We start from the raw sequence: 15,510 nt of genomic DNA, 5'->3' as shown, positions 1-15,510 counted from the left end.
AAGGTTAATTAAAAAACTAATCAAACCCTAAAGATACTCAGTACAACTGAGTGAACTAAAATGCTGTTGCTAATTATATATTAACAGATTAATTTCTTTGGAAGACAATATTTAAGATGTAGTGATTGATAATCAATTTGCACAAGAGATCCTTGGATGAAGAATTCAAACAATAAGGGAGGACAAAAAACAAGGACTTAGAAAAGGAATTTTTTTTTTATTGATGTATTAAATGGGACGTCATTATTCTGGTAATGTATGTTTTTTCCTGTTCCTGTAGCCTAGCTGTTGTCAAAAGAAACATAAATAAAATGCTATGATGTAACCCTTTAAGACTTTAGTGTTACAAAGTTAATAAACTTGTACTTCTTATTTGTAAATCTGAACTTCCTGTCTATAGATCAGAAATGTTGAAACCAACCAGTGTATGGACAACATGGGGAGAAAGGAGAACGAGAAGGTTGGCTTTTTCAACTGCCATGGCATGGGTGGAAACCAGGTGAGGAGATAACAGGAAATACTGTATTGAGAGTATTATGCTTAATTGTGAAAAGAAATACTATTGTCTATATTATAATAGAATTTGCAAATGTAACTTTAAATCTGAATGAAACTAAGCACAGCCTTAAGCGTTCTACTTGGGTAGCAGCCAGGTGTTGCTAACTAAACATACTTGATTAATTGATCATTAGCAGGTGTGAGCACCTCTATAATTTGCTGATCTGGAGCATTTAGGTGTTAACACAATGTTCCCAGGAGTAGACATGCCAACAAATTTACTCCAAGGTCAGGGCATGTAATTAGTGATGGGCAGATGAAGCCCCATGAAGCACTGAAGCTTTTCATCCAATTGGTTCACCCCAACGCGAAGCTTCATGAAGCTTCATTTGCTCTAGCAGGACACCTACTGGACGTAAAAATAATAGCTGGCATGAATTTGAAGAGTGTGGCATTTTGCACACAGCCTGTAAATGTCAACAACAAAAGGAGTGTGTAAAACATCTATATTGTAGTGATGACAGTATACTGTGTATATTTATACTGGCAGTATGGGAAATGATTATTTGGAAATGCTTGAAATGGAAATGATCATTTACTGTGAGGTGAGGTGTGGTTGGGGTGTGGACAGTAGTTGTGCTTTTGTAACGTTGAGGTATGGACAGCTACACACTGAGGCTTTGAGCCTCAGTCCTGCCTGTTCACATTTTATTCTGTAAAAACTAAATTTTCACTGCTTTTACGACCTTTTTAGTGGGGAGAACATAGCTGGGATTTAATGATTTAACAAATCTTTTGAATCCTTTGTCCTCCACAATGCTAAATGGCTGTGAGTCCTCAATCACCATGCTGACCAGGTCTTCATCTATTTGAGATTGTTCTCCTGAGGAAAGACAATAAAGACAAAGCACAAATATAAATATCACACACGTAACTTATAACAGTTGTATAATATTGTTATATCATTTAGTAACATTACTGCATGCTATATTATCATTGCATTTGATGGCTCACCTGGTCTTGCTCCACAATCGGTGTTCCCCTTATTCTCATGCAAAGCTCTGTAGTGCCTAAGCATGGATGAGGTGTTGTTGTTATATCCCAGCTCCCTGGCACATAGCAAACACTTCACCTTGTACAAAAGTCAAGACAGCTCAACATAAATTGTATTGCACCATCAGTATCATGAAAATACATCTTCTGTAGAAATTTACATACCTTGTTGGGAGGAATAAAATCAAAATGTTCCCACACAGGGGAGGACATCCTCCTCTTCTTAGCTGGCTCCATTCTCTCCTGACTTTCTCTCCTCACTCTCATAAACCTCCAAACGGTCTCCAAACTCTCTCTAACCGCAACTCTCCATCAAACACCCACATTTTGAATGAAGTCTGAGGGTTTATATCGCTGTCATATCTCGCGGCAAAGTTCGAACCACTTCATGAACCAGTCACGTGGTACAGCCGGGCAGCGAGGCTTCGGACGTCATCATTTTCAGCTCCTCCCATAAATGAAGCAAGCCTCGATACGCGCTTCGCGGAAACGCCCCCTCCATTACTCGACACACGCTCCGAAGCCTCGATACAGAACGTCCCATCACTACATGTAATACTTAAAGATATTTAAAGCACAATCCCAAGAACTAGATCTCAGACCATCCAGGCTTCAATTAGCATGTTAAAGCCGAAGGACTGAAAAATAAAATGATCACGGTGTTGCAATGGTCCAGTCAAATCAGACCTCAACTTGACTGAAATGTTATGGCAGGAGCTTAAGAGAGCTGCGCAGAAACAAACTTCAATTTCTCCACAGTGATTCGAGAGAATGATGATTTCAAATTATTGCTCATCATTTCAAATTATTACTGCTAAAGATGGTTCTCCAAGCTACTAAATCATGGGGTGTACTTAATTTTAAAGTGCAGCCTCTAGCAGTACATTATCTTGCCCAAAAACTTGACTTCAGGTTGGAAGCAAGGAGTGTGTTAATCTCCAACTTCTAAGTCAATGTGCAGATTTTCAATACAATGCTTTCTCTCTCTCATTTCTGAAGCCCAGTGTTGATTAGACTCAAAGATTTCTAACCCAGAATTCACTTTGGTCCAATCAATATTCTTTATACTCGAATCTCATTATAGTTTTTTTTTCTGCAGCACACAAGACAGAATATCTGTCCAGTCTTGTATAAAAAATATCTGTAGAACATCCTGGAAATGCCCAATAAAGTACACAATAAATTTTTAAAAAGCTCTGGAGTGTAAATAAAAACAAAAAATAAAAAATAAAAAATAAATTAAGGTTTAAAAAATATTTACAGTTTAGTCATCTATCCCTAAAACCCCTTACAATACTGTTGTTTTATTTTTTGTGATGTTGATGTTACTGATATTTTTCAAGAGCTAAATAAAACCTCTTCCTGTAGGTGTTCTCGTACACTGCGGATAAAGAAATCAGAACAGATGACCTCTGCCTGGATGTCTCCCGCCTCAACGGGCCTGTTGTCATGCTCAAGTGTCACCACATGAAGGGCAATCAGATGTTTGAGTACGATGCTGAGGTAGGATCTGTGGCCCTTTTAGGATCCAAATAATTCAAAATAAGGGTTCTAAAGCAAGTGGCCATTCTTTTCCCCTGTTCCTCAATTTAACGTTTGTACCTTTACCTGTCAAAAGGTAATTTCATGAGCAATAGGACACTGAGGATCTTTGGTCGTGGGAAAACTAGAATGACTGTTTTCTGCCACAAGATGGTGCTGTGTGCTGTTGTTGTTTTTTTTTTTTTAAAGCACCACGGAAGTTGAGTTGCTATTTCAACCCAGCAGCTGTTTCTCTTTTCTCGTCTCATTATGTAGTATGTTGGCAAGTGGGAATATGATTTTGAGGTAAGCTGTTCAATTTGTCCCTCCTGAAGTGCCACATTGTGATTTAGTATTGTGAGTATGAGTGTGTGGACGCTGAAGTGTTAGTGTTTAGTACGGTAGATCGTTTATATAAATATATTTTTTGGATGTGTACTGAAGTCTTTTTCTACATCGGTGACCTGGAATCACGCATTGCAATTTATCCTTTTATATTTTGTAGACAAATATATTGTATGTGCAGCAGAACAATCAAGTCACCAAATAATTTACATCGCAGAGAGAAACTGAAGTCTAACCTATAACCCCACCCCCCCCACCCCAAAAACAAGCAAACAAACCAAAACACAAGTATCACCTACAAATATCAAAGACAAATGATTGCATGCATTAGGTGCAAAATGGTGAGGTGAAAAAATAATAACCTTATGTCTTTTTTTTTTTTCTTTTTTTTTTCTTTTTTTTTTTTTTTTTAGCTGTGTTGCTCATTACAGGTATTTCTATATGTGTATATATGTATGTATCAAAGTCTTTTCCTTTTGCAATAGCACTGAATTAGAAAATATAATTGACAAAGCTAGACGCTGCATATTGAACACCAGGGTTTCACTTTACCTAATATTCCTGGGTATGCAAGCAGTAATAAGCTTGCATTTTTGATATTCAGTCAAATGAAGAAACAGATGTTGTGGGCAGGAAACAAAGACATTTTGAATCTCATAGGAAAACTAAATATTCTTCTCAAGCCTTGTTTCCTTAGAATACATCAAAATACATTATGGATTACACAACTCAAAAAGCATTTTTATATGAACAATTTATGCATTTTTAATCCTCTGGGAGATGGTTAGACGAGGCAGCGTCGCATGCAGAGTTGTCTATGAGTGATTGAGATGTCCTATCACTGACATGGCGGTATGACAAAGTGAGGAAGCTCAGAGGCCTTTCCATCGAGCATTGAACAAATCCATGGAGAAATCCTTTCATTACACTTTGCTCTCAGTGTGTTTTCCTTAAAATGGGGGGAAAAAAAGAGAATAAAATGAATAATTCATAACGAAGAGGACCGGTCTCTGTTGTAAACAGCTCTGGGGTTTCATCGCTGTCAGTAGCCGGTGTTATTTTTAGCCCAGGTGTGACTGACAGGGACTGAATCCTGGATGACTACAGTACCATTAACATTTCATCTGGTCATCAGTTTCACTTTCACAGAAATACCTGGCTTCTCCATATTCCTCCTGTATTCATTTACAGTTGTGACCGACATCCACTTTCCTGTTCACCTACTCTGCTGTTTCAGCCAGCAATAAGTTCTATTTGCTGTGCTTTCCCTCGCATGGATATCCCACTCAAACACATGATAGCCAAAATTTCTAAGTGCGCTGAAGTTTTCACCAATTTATCTGTACTTTTTAACTTTGCTGTGCTTGTCAAGTTGTGTTTTAGCTTTAGTAGAGTCTAATTAATGTAGTTTTTAAACTTTTTTTTTTTTCCAGCCAGTTTTCTGGCTAAAGAAACCCAGAATGTTCTTTATTTTTTTAAGACTTAAAATATTTGAGCTAATCGTTATTTAATTCACACTTGAACTATTGCAGCAAAATGCAAGTAATGAGTTTATTGGAGATAAAGAGTTTGAGGCATGGATTGGCATATTGAATAGCTATTTACAAGTGAGGCACAGTAAGCCACAGGCTGTATCAGGGAGTAAAATGGGAGAATCAAATAGATAAACTCAAATTCCTGCAGGTAAGGGGCATGACATGACCGCGTTTCACCACTGTTGGACATTCTCTTTATTACGCTTGAAGCTCACACAAGTCGGCTCAGCTTCCCAGCTGCCAGCCACATACCAACAACAACAGCAACACCACAACAGGACTCTATACCGATCTTAAGTTGGCGAGGCGTGATTGCGATCCTGTGCAGCTGGGTCCGCTTTCCCTGCCGACCACGCCCTGCCACGAATTAGAACATAGATATTTAGTAAAAACATGTCATCTAACTTTTTTTTTTTTTTTTTTTTTTTTTAAATTGTCCATCTCGTTTTATAAATTGCCCCCCAAAATTATTTGCATTGTGCTAATTTTGGCAAATATCGTCTGCCTCATTGTAAGGACATGTTCAAATTGTTGATGTGGTCATTTTCTCAGGGGTTTGAACTTTGAAACCAACCTCCTAGACTTTCAAGTGGTTGCTTTGGAGACAGCAACCAGGCCTGCAACTACTTGCAGTCAGTTGCTGACCCCAAAGCCACTTTGTGCATCAAGATGTCTATTAAAAATAAGTGGGTCTCCTATCAGACTGTCAACAGTCTGCCATTGAATGGGGTCAAGTTGGCAGTTACATGCAATCTGTGAGAACAGAGGGATTCACTGTGATAAATCAGCAGAATATGGCACCTTTATATTAAACATTAAACTGTGATGTAATTGCTGCAGGATGGCAGTTTAACTAAAGAATGACATAGGCACTCTGCTTGCTTTTATATAGGAATTTAACCAGGAGACTTTCAATGGGCAAGCGCTTATTGGTGCAAACACACTCAGATTCATAAATGCAGACAGATTTTAATGTGTTGCCAATCTGTCTGCATCAATGAGATCTGCCTACAAGTGATTGTTGCTACTGATTTGATGCAAGGAGGTTGCCATCCTGTTACCTTTTTTCGTGGGTGACTGAGCCAATAGTCACATGAATAATTTGAAACATGACCCATATCGCTTATGAAGATATGGTCCATCTAATAACTAAATAAAACAAGAAATGGACCAAATAAGTCAGACATTTAGTCAGTGTCTGGGAAAGTTTACTGCGAAGAACAGACGCATCAGTTTAAGAATTACTTTATGACTCTGTGACTTACCTTGAAAACCATCTGTCCCTTTTCCCTCCTGGCTCACTGCAGAAGCACACCTTCCTCCACATCATCACCCAATCATGTCTGACCATCGGCCGTCTGGAGGACGGCACCTATGGCCCCACTGTGGAGTACTGTAACAACAGTCCAATACAGTCGTGGATCCTCCACAACTACACTCGTCTGGAGGTCGCTAGACACCTCTACTTCAGTCCCACGGATTATTTTCTCTAAACTCAAGTCTGCTCTCGGGGGCTACGGGGGGCGTGAGGTGAGCAGATTAGCACAAGTTAGGTGTAGAATTAGAGGTTGGTGGTCATCATAGTTGCTCTGTAGCAATGTAGTTTCACACTGTTAGAATTCACTAGACCTGTTTGGGCTGTAATAGGCAACTTTGGCTGTTTTGAGAGTATGTTTGATTTTCTGATTTTTGTCAGTGAGAGTAGACTTGTGGTTCTTCCAGGTGTACGCCTGAATGTGCATGTGTTTTAGGAAGCATTAACACTTTTTTGTTATTGGTGACCTTTCAAGGGGGGAGTGCACAGAGACGTGGGAAGAGCTTCATTACACAATGACAGATGTCCTGTCAAGATGCTTCTCTGTATAAGATGCTATCTGGAAGACCTTTAGCTAATCTTTTTGCTAAATTACATCTCAATTGACATTTATTTTCCAAAATAAATATTATATTTTGATGTGAAAATTCACTGGCTGTCCCCTGGACTGCCTGCACATGATGAATGATGGCCGAGATGGAGGACGTGCTTATTTTTAGCTGATTATCTGCATGCGGAGCTTATTCAAATGGGCTCGCCATTGTTTACAAGTTCTTTTGAAGTGATCCTTCATTGTGAACCTATCTTTCATGGCTGTAGTTGCTCAGGCCACTCTCTTATTGGCCAAAAGCAGCTGTGTACACAGTGTTCCATGTACATTGTAAAATGCCCATTATCAGTGTTTTTTCACCACTAAGCCTTCTTATTTACATACTTTTGTGAGGAATGTTCTTCAGCTCAGCATTTCTGTCCATTTCGGAGTTGTTATTTTCCTGCCTTTTCCAGGCTTTGTGTCTGTCAGTCATTCTCTCTGTAGCCAATTCTGTTCTGTTGAGTAATTTGGAGTGAACACCTCAGAATCCTGTACTGTTGTATCTCTCAAAACGCTAAAGAGCAATTTCACTGTAGCATGCCACAGTTTCTGTGTCCAAGCAGGGCAAATTGGGTAAGGAGCTCCCGGGACTGCTGGTGTGTGTCAGAGTTGTGGCAGTATAGTGACCTGCTGTTAGATGGCCTGATTTGCTGTTCACTCTCAGACGTCCTCCTAGCATAGCAAGCAGAGAGGAGCACGTACACAAGAGAAGGGCTCCATTAAAGCAAATGACACTGTTGCTGAATCTGCCCTGAGATACAAAAGTATCTGCTGTGTTTGTATCCCACAAAAAAGCCACTCCTCTATCTAGATCCCCAGCAGCAAGCACAGAAGATCACGTCAAAACAAGAACCTCTCTGCCTTTCAGCAAGTCCAGTGTGCTGTGTGGTGATAAAGAGGATGCTATTCCTCAACCTGGGTTATGGTTAGAAACGGTCATCATTTAATTAGCTGGTCTCAGCTGTGCACACACTCGGTTTCTTGCTCTGGAGACTGTGCTTGGTTTGCTGGGAGGAAGATGGGAGTTTTCTCTGCCCCAAAGCAAGCATGAAATAATTATGAGCAAAGGACAGGGCCTCCATATTTCGAGTAATTTCATTGAACATGGAACTTTTTTCTTTTTCAAATCATACTTTTCTTGTGCCACATGTTCCCCTGGAGTAAATTTAGATTTTGAATGAAAGGAAAAATAGTATCTTTATGATTTAAGGCTGTTTAGAAAGGCTTTGTAAATGATTATGCCCTGCGCATGGCTCAAAAATGTAGTATTCATTCAGTCTGGATTAGGAAAAAATTGTTGATCTTTGCTTCTTTTTTATTCTTCTTCTCAATAGTTTAGGGAGAACTTTGCTATGAAGTTACAACTACTATTAAAGAACTACTTTTTAAATTAAAGTATGGTGTAGCACAAGCTTACTGTTCTTTTCCTTTGTTTTTAGACAGGTGTGTGAGGTTGTGTGCCACCTGCTCTCTTTGTTCTCACTCTGTTTGAACAAGTGTGCCCTGTAGGGCAGTCTGCAATGTGTACTTCAGGAAAGGTGTGTGTGTGTGTGTGTGTGTGTGTGTGTGTGTGTGTGTGTGTGTGTGGCTGTGTTTGCATGCACTTCTTTGTATCCAGGCAGATAGTGTTGGGCCCTTGTGTTTTATAGCTTGAGATCAAACATGGCCTGAGCGTCTCCGTGAGCTCATTAGTCTGAATATCCTCTGTTAACTGTCAAAGCACAATCTTGTTTTAATGAAGAATTATTCCTCGATTGCAGAATTTAAAACCCCCCAAATCATGCTTAATGACCAGTTTTTATGCCATGATGTATTTTTAGGTTACTTGTTCACCTGCGTTTTATTTTTTATGCCAATATAACATTGTGTTAAGCTGCAAACTGCTAAACCTGAGGCTATCTCTGTTTTGGTTTTCATTTATACGCTTATACATTTTCATATATTACATGGCATCTTTGTAGCTCCTAACATAATTTTCCCAATTTCTCTCGTGGCATTGTTTTTCTCTGCAGAGGCTCTGCTTCTCTTTACAAACCAACTCTCAAGTCCCCTACTCCTCTGCATGTGATCATTAGGATGAGAAAAGCAACTCAAGTGAGGAATGAAATTGCGGAAGCATGTTACTACTGAGGGTTTAAACATAAATGGTTAATCAAGGCTATTGAGGGCTCTCTCACAGTTGTTAGTGGGGGGTGTTATCTCTGGTGACGTGTGGCAGATAGCCACAGATTCTCTCCTGTGGTACATGCCACTTGTGTGGTGCTTGAGTTCGAGCTCATCACAACAGGTGTGTTATTTCCAGTCTGGTCCAGTTTGTCCTGTTTTCTAGCCTTTCTGGTTTCCACGAAAAAGCATCACATAGGACAGACAGGAGCGATGGAGTGGAGCAGGAGAAGGAATACTGTAATTACATTAACGGGGACCCTGTTCTATTTAAGTGTCTTGATGAGCTATGGCAGTGACAGTGAGCCAGTATGCACAGTACCAGATCCCTGAGAGTGTAAATGGTTTTCACTTATCATTATTTTACTAAAATGTCTTTCATGAAGAAAGCCAGTTAATCAGTCATTGTCACCTGAGCCCAGTTAGACAGAGCCCAATCCAACTTGTCCCACGGTCAATTTAGTTAGCAGATGATGGCATATTTGGCCTGTGATGTGTAATGAAGCCACTGTGAGAAATGTAAGGTTATTAAAATACTTCTATAATGATAAGCTTTGCAGTTACACACCTTCATTAGTTCTGTACAGGTGTTTTTACTGGTATACAATGCTGTGCAAGTCTAGAGCAACCTCTTATTTCTTTATATTTTGCTAGGAAAAAGGGAACTAAGTGCAGTGATTCTCAAAACGTGCAAACATACATAGAAATACAGTTTATAAGGCAACAACAGAGTTTGAGCAATTGCAATGAGCTTGAAAGTCAATATTTGGTGTTACTGACTTTATACTTTAAAAAATGACATGGAAGCTGCCTAAGACAGTTCACTCTGTGTTAAAGTAGTCTTTAGGAATAATTCTCAAGGCCTCTTGAAGGACAGTCAAAGCTCTTCTTTTGTTCCGTGCTTTTACTGCATTGCAGTGTGTTTGAGTCCACGCTGAAAACTGAAGCTGCTGCCAATCAGATGCCTTATAGTTGTTGGTGGGTCAGAGTCTGACTTTACTTCTCGGTGTCAATAATTCCATCTATTTTGACAAGGTCCCTAGCACCACTGGCTGAATTGAACCCCCAACCATGACCGATCCTCCGCCATGTTTAATACATAACTGTGGACACTCCCTGTTGTACCTTTCTCCTGAACTCCTCTGTTCATGATGATTTGAACCTAAATTTTCTAAACTGGATTTATCACTCTATAAATATAATTTGGCATGTCTTGGCCTTTTATCTTCTCTGCCTCAATTTCAAACAATTTCTTATGATGTGTCAGTGAACAAGAGATGGATCAGTTCAATGGCCAGATACATCTCTCTGGTTCTGTGTCAGGTCTTTGCTGGATTCCCCCCCCCCCCCTATTTTATAAGGACACGACAAATACAGTGAATCTGCTGTAGCCACTTCTTTTGTCCTTCACTTGTCTAGTTTCCTCAAATTTTAAGGACACACTGCACACCCTGCTCAAAGATGGCAGGTTTTCTGCTAATAACTCTTTACAAATCACCTTGTTGGTAGGGATGGGTACCGGTGTCCGGTGCCATCTGACATAAACGGTAGTAACCAGACCGAAAAGCAGCGCACATTTCGGTGCTTTATTACGGTGCTTTATTTCAGTGCTTTATTTCCTGAGCTGTGATACACTTTAGATTCTAGCCAATCATTTTACGTTTCCGAGGATAGTAGGCGGGTCCAGGTACCTACGTTCTTTTAGAGCAGAGCTACAGATTAAAAATGCCCAAGGCGAAGCGGTCAAAAGTCTGGCTGTACTTCACAGCAAAAGATGCAAACTCAGCAGCCTGCAACAAGTGCTTTAAGCTGATACTGTGATACTGTCAAAGGAGGTAACACCTCAAATCCGATGAAACACCTGGCGACGCATAGCGTTTTTTTTTAAAAGCTGAGAAATGCGCCGTATTTGATAGCTTGCTGCGAGACCTCACACCGTGCACATCTACTGCGGGTGTGGTACCTGTTATCGGACCCGGAGCAATATCCCCCAAAAACCCGAAGAATAGAGTCCTGGCCCCTAGCCCTGCCAGTGTAGCAGAAATGATGAGGGATGATGATGCTGCAGCAGCCGTTCTTCTCTGCGTGAGTAGCTTAATGTTGTCCGTGTGTAATTTACGTTGAGTAGGCTAACCACGTTATTACATTAATGCATTGTTAAGGAAGAAACGCTTTTATGAGTTTTATGTTGCATTAAAGTATATGTTCATATTTTACTCTTATAGGAAAGACTTGCTCCTTTGCACAGATACAACACCCACAGCTTTGTTCGCAGAAACAGGAAGCTGACCCCGTGTCATTTACAGCAAAGAGATTAGCACACACACGAACTTAGTGACGCATACACCCACACACACGTATGCAAAATTAAAGGAAACTGCTATGCTTGTCCCACCCTGCTACTATAAAAATAAACGAATACTGCAGCTCGGTGTGACTCTCTCTGAGTTTCACCCGTGCCGCACGTTATCAGTATCAAGTGTCTCAGTGTTGTTTATTCACCTGACTGTTTGTTAACTGTAAATCTCTGACATGCATGTAAGGTGAACTAGCAAACATCATCATAGCTACATGCGGCTGTCTTCTTGTTTGATGGCAGATACTCCCTTCATCATGGCCAAAAAGGCTAAAATGACCAAAGAAAAAGTGGAAAACAGTTAAACATGAGAGGTTTTTTGGACAAAGTTTGTGTTTTTTCCATTGTTTAAGCACTGCTTCCAGCTAAGAGTGATACCATATATGCCCCATAGCTGCAGAAAAGGCTAACATTGTTATCTTTTTACAAAAAACAGCTGAACATGAGAGGTTTTTGGACCAATTTTGTGTTCTCCATTCTTTAAGCACCGGTTCGAGCACCGTTTAAGCACCGGCACCGTTTCAAAAGTACCGGTTTGGCACCGGTATCGGATAAAACCTAAACGATACCCATCCCTACTTGTTGGTGCAAAAAATTTAATGCTGTCAAACTGTGTTGTCTTTGAATCAGCTGAAAAATGGCAACAAATTGTGTTTTTTTTTTTTTTGTTTTTTTTTTTGTGACACACTGCTAATACATGGACTGGTTCTTATATAGGTTTTTTTCAACTCTAACTGAGCACTTAAAGTGCTTTATACAACTTGCCTAATTCACCCATCCATACAAGCAACTTGGATTTACTATCTTGTCCAAGGATATTCGGCATGCAGACTGGAGGAGCCAGATATCGAACCACCAGCCTTCTGATTAGTAGATGATCTGCTCTACCTCCTGAGCTACAGCAACCATAGTAACAAAAATGGAAAATTTTTATCAGATTTTACACAATTTGCAACTGAGAGGCGGTCATTGTGGTGTATTGATTAAGGCACACACAATCATTGGGGTAGAGATATTTGTTGCAACTAATGTCACATTGTAAACTTTTTCTTCTCCTCGTGATCCCTGGTTACTTATGTGTTCTGAAAAAAGATGCTGCTATAATGTGTCGCATTAACAATAAAAACACAGTTTATCCCAAGCATGGTGTTGAATAAATAATCGTGATGTGGTCAGTGCTAACAAGCACCAGCAGTATTACTGCTGGTGCTAATGGTGCCTATTATACTGTAGCACTTTGATCAAAAAGTAAATATAATGAGCTGCAGTGTTAACAATAAACTCTTTTTCCTAGGTTATTTTAATAATTGGAATAAATAAATATTTAAAACTGTTTATTATTGTTCCTGAGAATGGACCAGATCACCACATGTATGTGATAAGGGTCACTCAGAGGAACAAACATTATTATCACCTCACATCGCTATCATTTCAGCTCTTTGGTTTGATTTTCTGGCCTGCAGTGAATGGTTGGTGAAAATTAGGAGCTACAGGACCGGATCTTTTCCTTTGTTGATGGCACAGACCAAAACAGAGATAATAACGGAGTATAAACAGACCCTACATTAATTTTTAAAGCTGCTTTGTAATTTCGGGATGTGTAAAGAATGTGTTATTTACATTCGTAATCAGAATATAATCACTTTTTTAATGGTCCAAAAATCAGCTTTAAAGACTAGAAAACGCCTCAGTAGACCTCCTTGTTAAGGTCAAATGTATGCACAGGTCTACGTTTACTTTGTATGCGATCCACTTGTTCATGATGTGTCTTCACCTGCTATTCAATGAACATACAGGAGTTTGCAAACCTAAACATAGTGATAAAACTGAAAACACTGTAGCGAGTTTGTTGCAGTGGTTTTAACATTAAAACAACTCCTTTTCCCATTACCACTGAATGTGGGGGGGAGTTGGCTCTAGAGAGGTTGATGCTTTTGAAGCTCAGTCAATCACAGAAACATCCTTTTGTTAAAGTGCCAATGACAAGTTTCTCCCCTGACAGGAGCCTCGATTTCCACAGCGTTTCACAGTGAGAGATGTATTGTATGAGGGGTAACCCTTTTTTATGTTCCTTATTTTGTCATTCTGTTTTTATTGTTTTAATAAATGGTGCAGGCACAGACTTAAGTTTATTTACTGGGTCAATGGTACAACAAAGCTGAAATTTGGGAAATTGGTAGTTAAAATGAATCTGAGGGTTGGTTTGAGTGATGCGCATAGATTCAGCTTTTCTTCAGACCACAGTTGAAGCAGTGAGGCACTGGCAGCTGACACTGATGCCCTCAGTGATGACCTGCATCTTTGAGAGTACATGACTGTAAAACACAGGGGAGGTTGGTCTTCAACTTGTAATTGTTTAATGTCATGCGTATATATTTACATCAGTTGTAACTGCCTGTTGTTTTGTTTTTTCATCTTTTCTCTCCAGCGACTTACTCTGCTGCATGTGAATAGCAACCAGTGCTTGGACATGCCCTCTGAGGACGACAAGATGGTCCCCACATTGAGAGACTGCAATGGCAGCCGTTCCCAGCAGTGGCTGCTCCGTAACATGACCCTTAGCGTCTGACTCTTCACCTCAGTCCTCTGTCGTTCTCCACCCAACCAGTCCTGGCTTTCCTTACCCTCACCAGATGGCTCTTACCACACATCATGCACCTCTTGCTTTTACATCCTGGCCAAGAAATGCAGAGAACTGGGCAGCAGCGGCTTTTCTTCCATTTGATCGTATTACAGTTCAACACAGGTTTGAGGATAAACTGCACTGGCACCTGCATTTCTAAAAATATGATGAGCTGTAGCTTTGGGAACTTTTACAGATCTGAACTAGGATAATGACGTATCGGGTCGTGCATGGAAAACACTCACATCAAAGGAGTCACACTGTGATGGACACCTGCTAGCTGTGAATCTGCTGCACTGACTGCTGATTAGCTTCTGGAAAAACATAAACAGGAGACCATTTGTCATTTTCTGAGACGTATCTTTGCAATGGTTGAGATTCTATAACCACCACTGTATCCAGACAGGCATTGATGTATCTACTATAGGTACAGTTGTAAAAGAAAACAGCTGGTTTGCTGCTCATTCTCTTTTCGTGTCGGTGTCTACTGTGTCTATGCTTGAAGCAGAATGGTGGTCATTTTAACTGCAACTGTTGACTAACATATGGAGATCAGCACTGATAGGTGTTACCCTCTTAAGGTGATTTACTGAAGGGATAAAGTCGTAGCCCTGTATAACCTACAAATGCTTTTCCTTCTTCTTTATCAAGCCCACTGTAGCATTAGCTATTTAGGACGTGTCTTTTTATCACATTTCATGAGACCGTGTGGTAATAAATCTGCTCGAGAGAAAACGGAAGCCCAACCTTAACAAACTGAACAATCAAATTTCAGTTGAAGCCCTGACACCCATATCAGTTGTTACAGTTTAACTTAAGAGGAGTGCCATTTTTATGAAGATCCCTTAAACTTGGTTAAAGAGTTGTACTAATCTCTTTAAAGTTTCTAGTACTGTGCAGAAAGTCTTGAGCCACCCTTAACTTCTTGATATTTGCAGTGCTTTATTGAAGTATGCAAACATACATGGAGATGCAGTATAAGACAAAACAGTTTGTATAATTCTAGGGAGCTTTAAAAAAAATCAGTTTTTAGTATTCTTCAACACAGCCTGAACTCTCTTAGGCAGCTTTCTTGTAACTTCCATAAGTAAGTCTTCAGGAATAGTTCTCCAGGCTTTTTAAAAGACATTCAAAGGTCGTCTTTGGATGTTGGCTGCCTTTCTTTCCATTCTGTCAAGTTGATCCCACACTGCTTTATTAATGTTGAGATCCGGGCTCTGGGGACGCCAGTCCATGATTGACAGTGTTTCACTGTGTGCTTTTCTATCCAGGTATGTTTTTGCTACATTGGCGGTGTGTTTGGGGATGGTGGATCTAAATCTGATCAATTTTGATGAGTTTTGAAGATCCCCCAGTAATAGTGGCTGAATTGCAGTCACAACCATGACAGAGCCGCCACCTTGTTTTACAGATGGCTATAGAGACTCACTATTGAACCTCTCTCCTGAATGCCTTTGTTCATAGTCTTGGTTTAAAGAAATTGTGGGGAAAATGTTTTTGCAACAGAAT

General features: G+C 39.9%; 1 protein-coding gene across 3 annotated transcripts in view; it reads left to right on the top strand.

Moving 5' to 3' along the window:
• galnt13 (polypeptide N-acetylgalactosaminyltransferase 13) overlaps window positions 1-14,932 on the top strand; it is a 36,853-nt gene extending 21,921 nt beyond the window's left edge. Inside the window, exons 10-13 of one of the 3 annotated variants that reach the window (XM_085373935.1) lie at window positions 401-499; window positions 2,920-3,054; window positions 6,260-6,482; window positions 13,807-13,866. In XM_085373935.1, coding sequence (XP_085230061.1) covers window positions 401-499; window positions 2,920-3,054; window positions 6,260-6,445 — 420 coding nt within the window. In that variant the 3' untranslated portion in view covers window positions 6,446-6,482; window positions 13,807-13,866. Of the gene's footprint in view, window positions 1-400; window positions 500-2,919; window positions 3,055-6,259; window positions 6,759-13,806 lie in introns of those variants that run through there. The other 2 variants (XM_085373936.1, XM_085373934.1) reach the window with 2 other exon arrangements.
• Window positions 14,933-15,510: the final 578 nt, after the last annotated feature.

This window comes from Diplotaxodon limnothrissa, linkage group LG16 (assembly GCF_057381915.1).
Source record: "Diplotaxodon limnothrissa isolate DT_005_m linkage group LG16, D_limnothrissa_male_GT1.1, whole genome shotgun sequence".
NCBI lineage: Eukaryota > Metazoa > Chordata > Actinopteri > Cichliformes > Cichlidae > Diplotaxodon > Diplotaxodon limnothrissa.
This window is presented reverse-complemented; position numbering and strand designations above follow the sequence as displayed.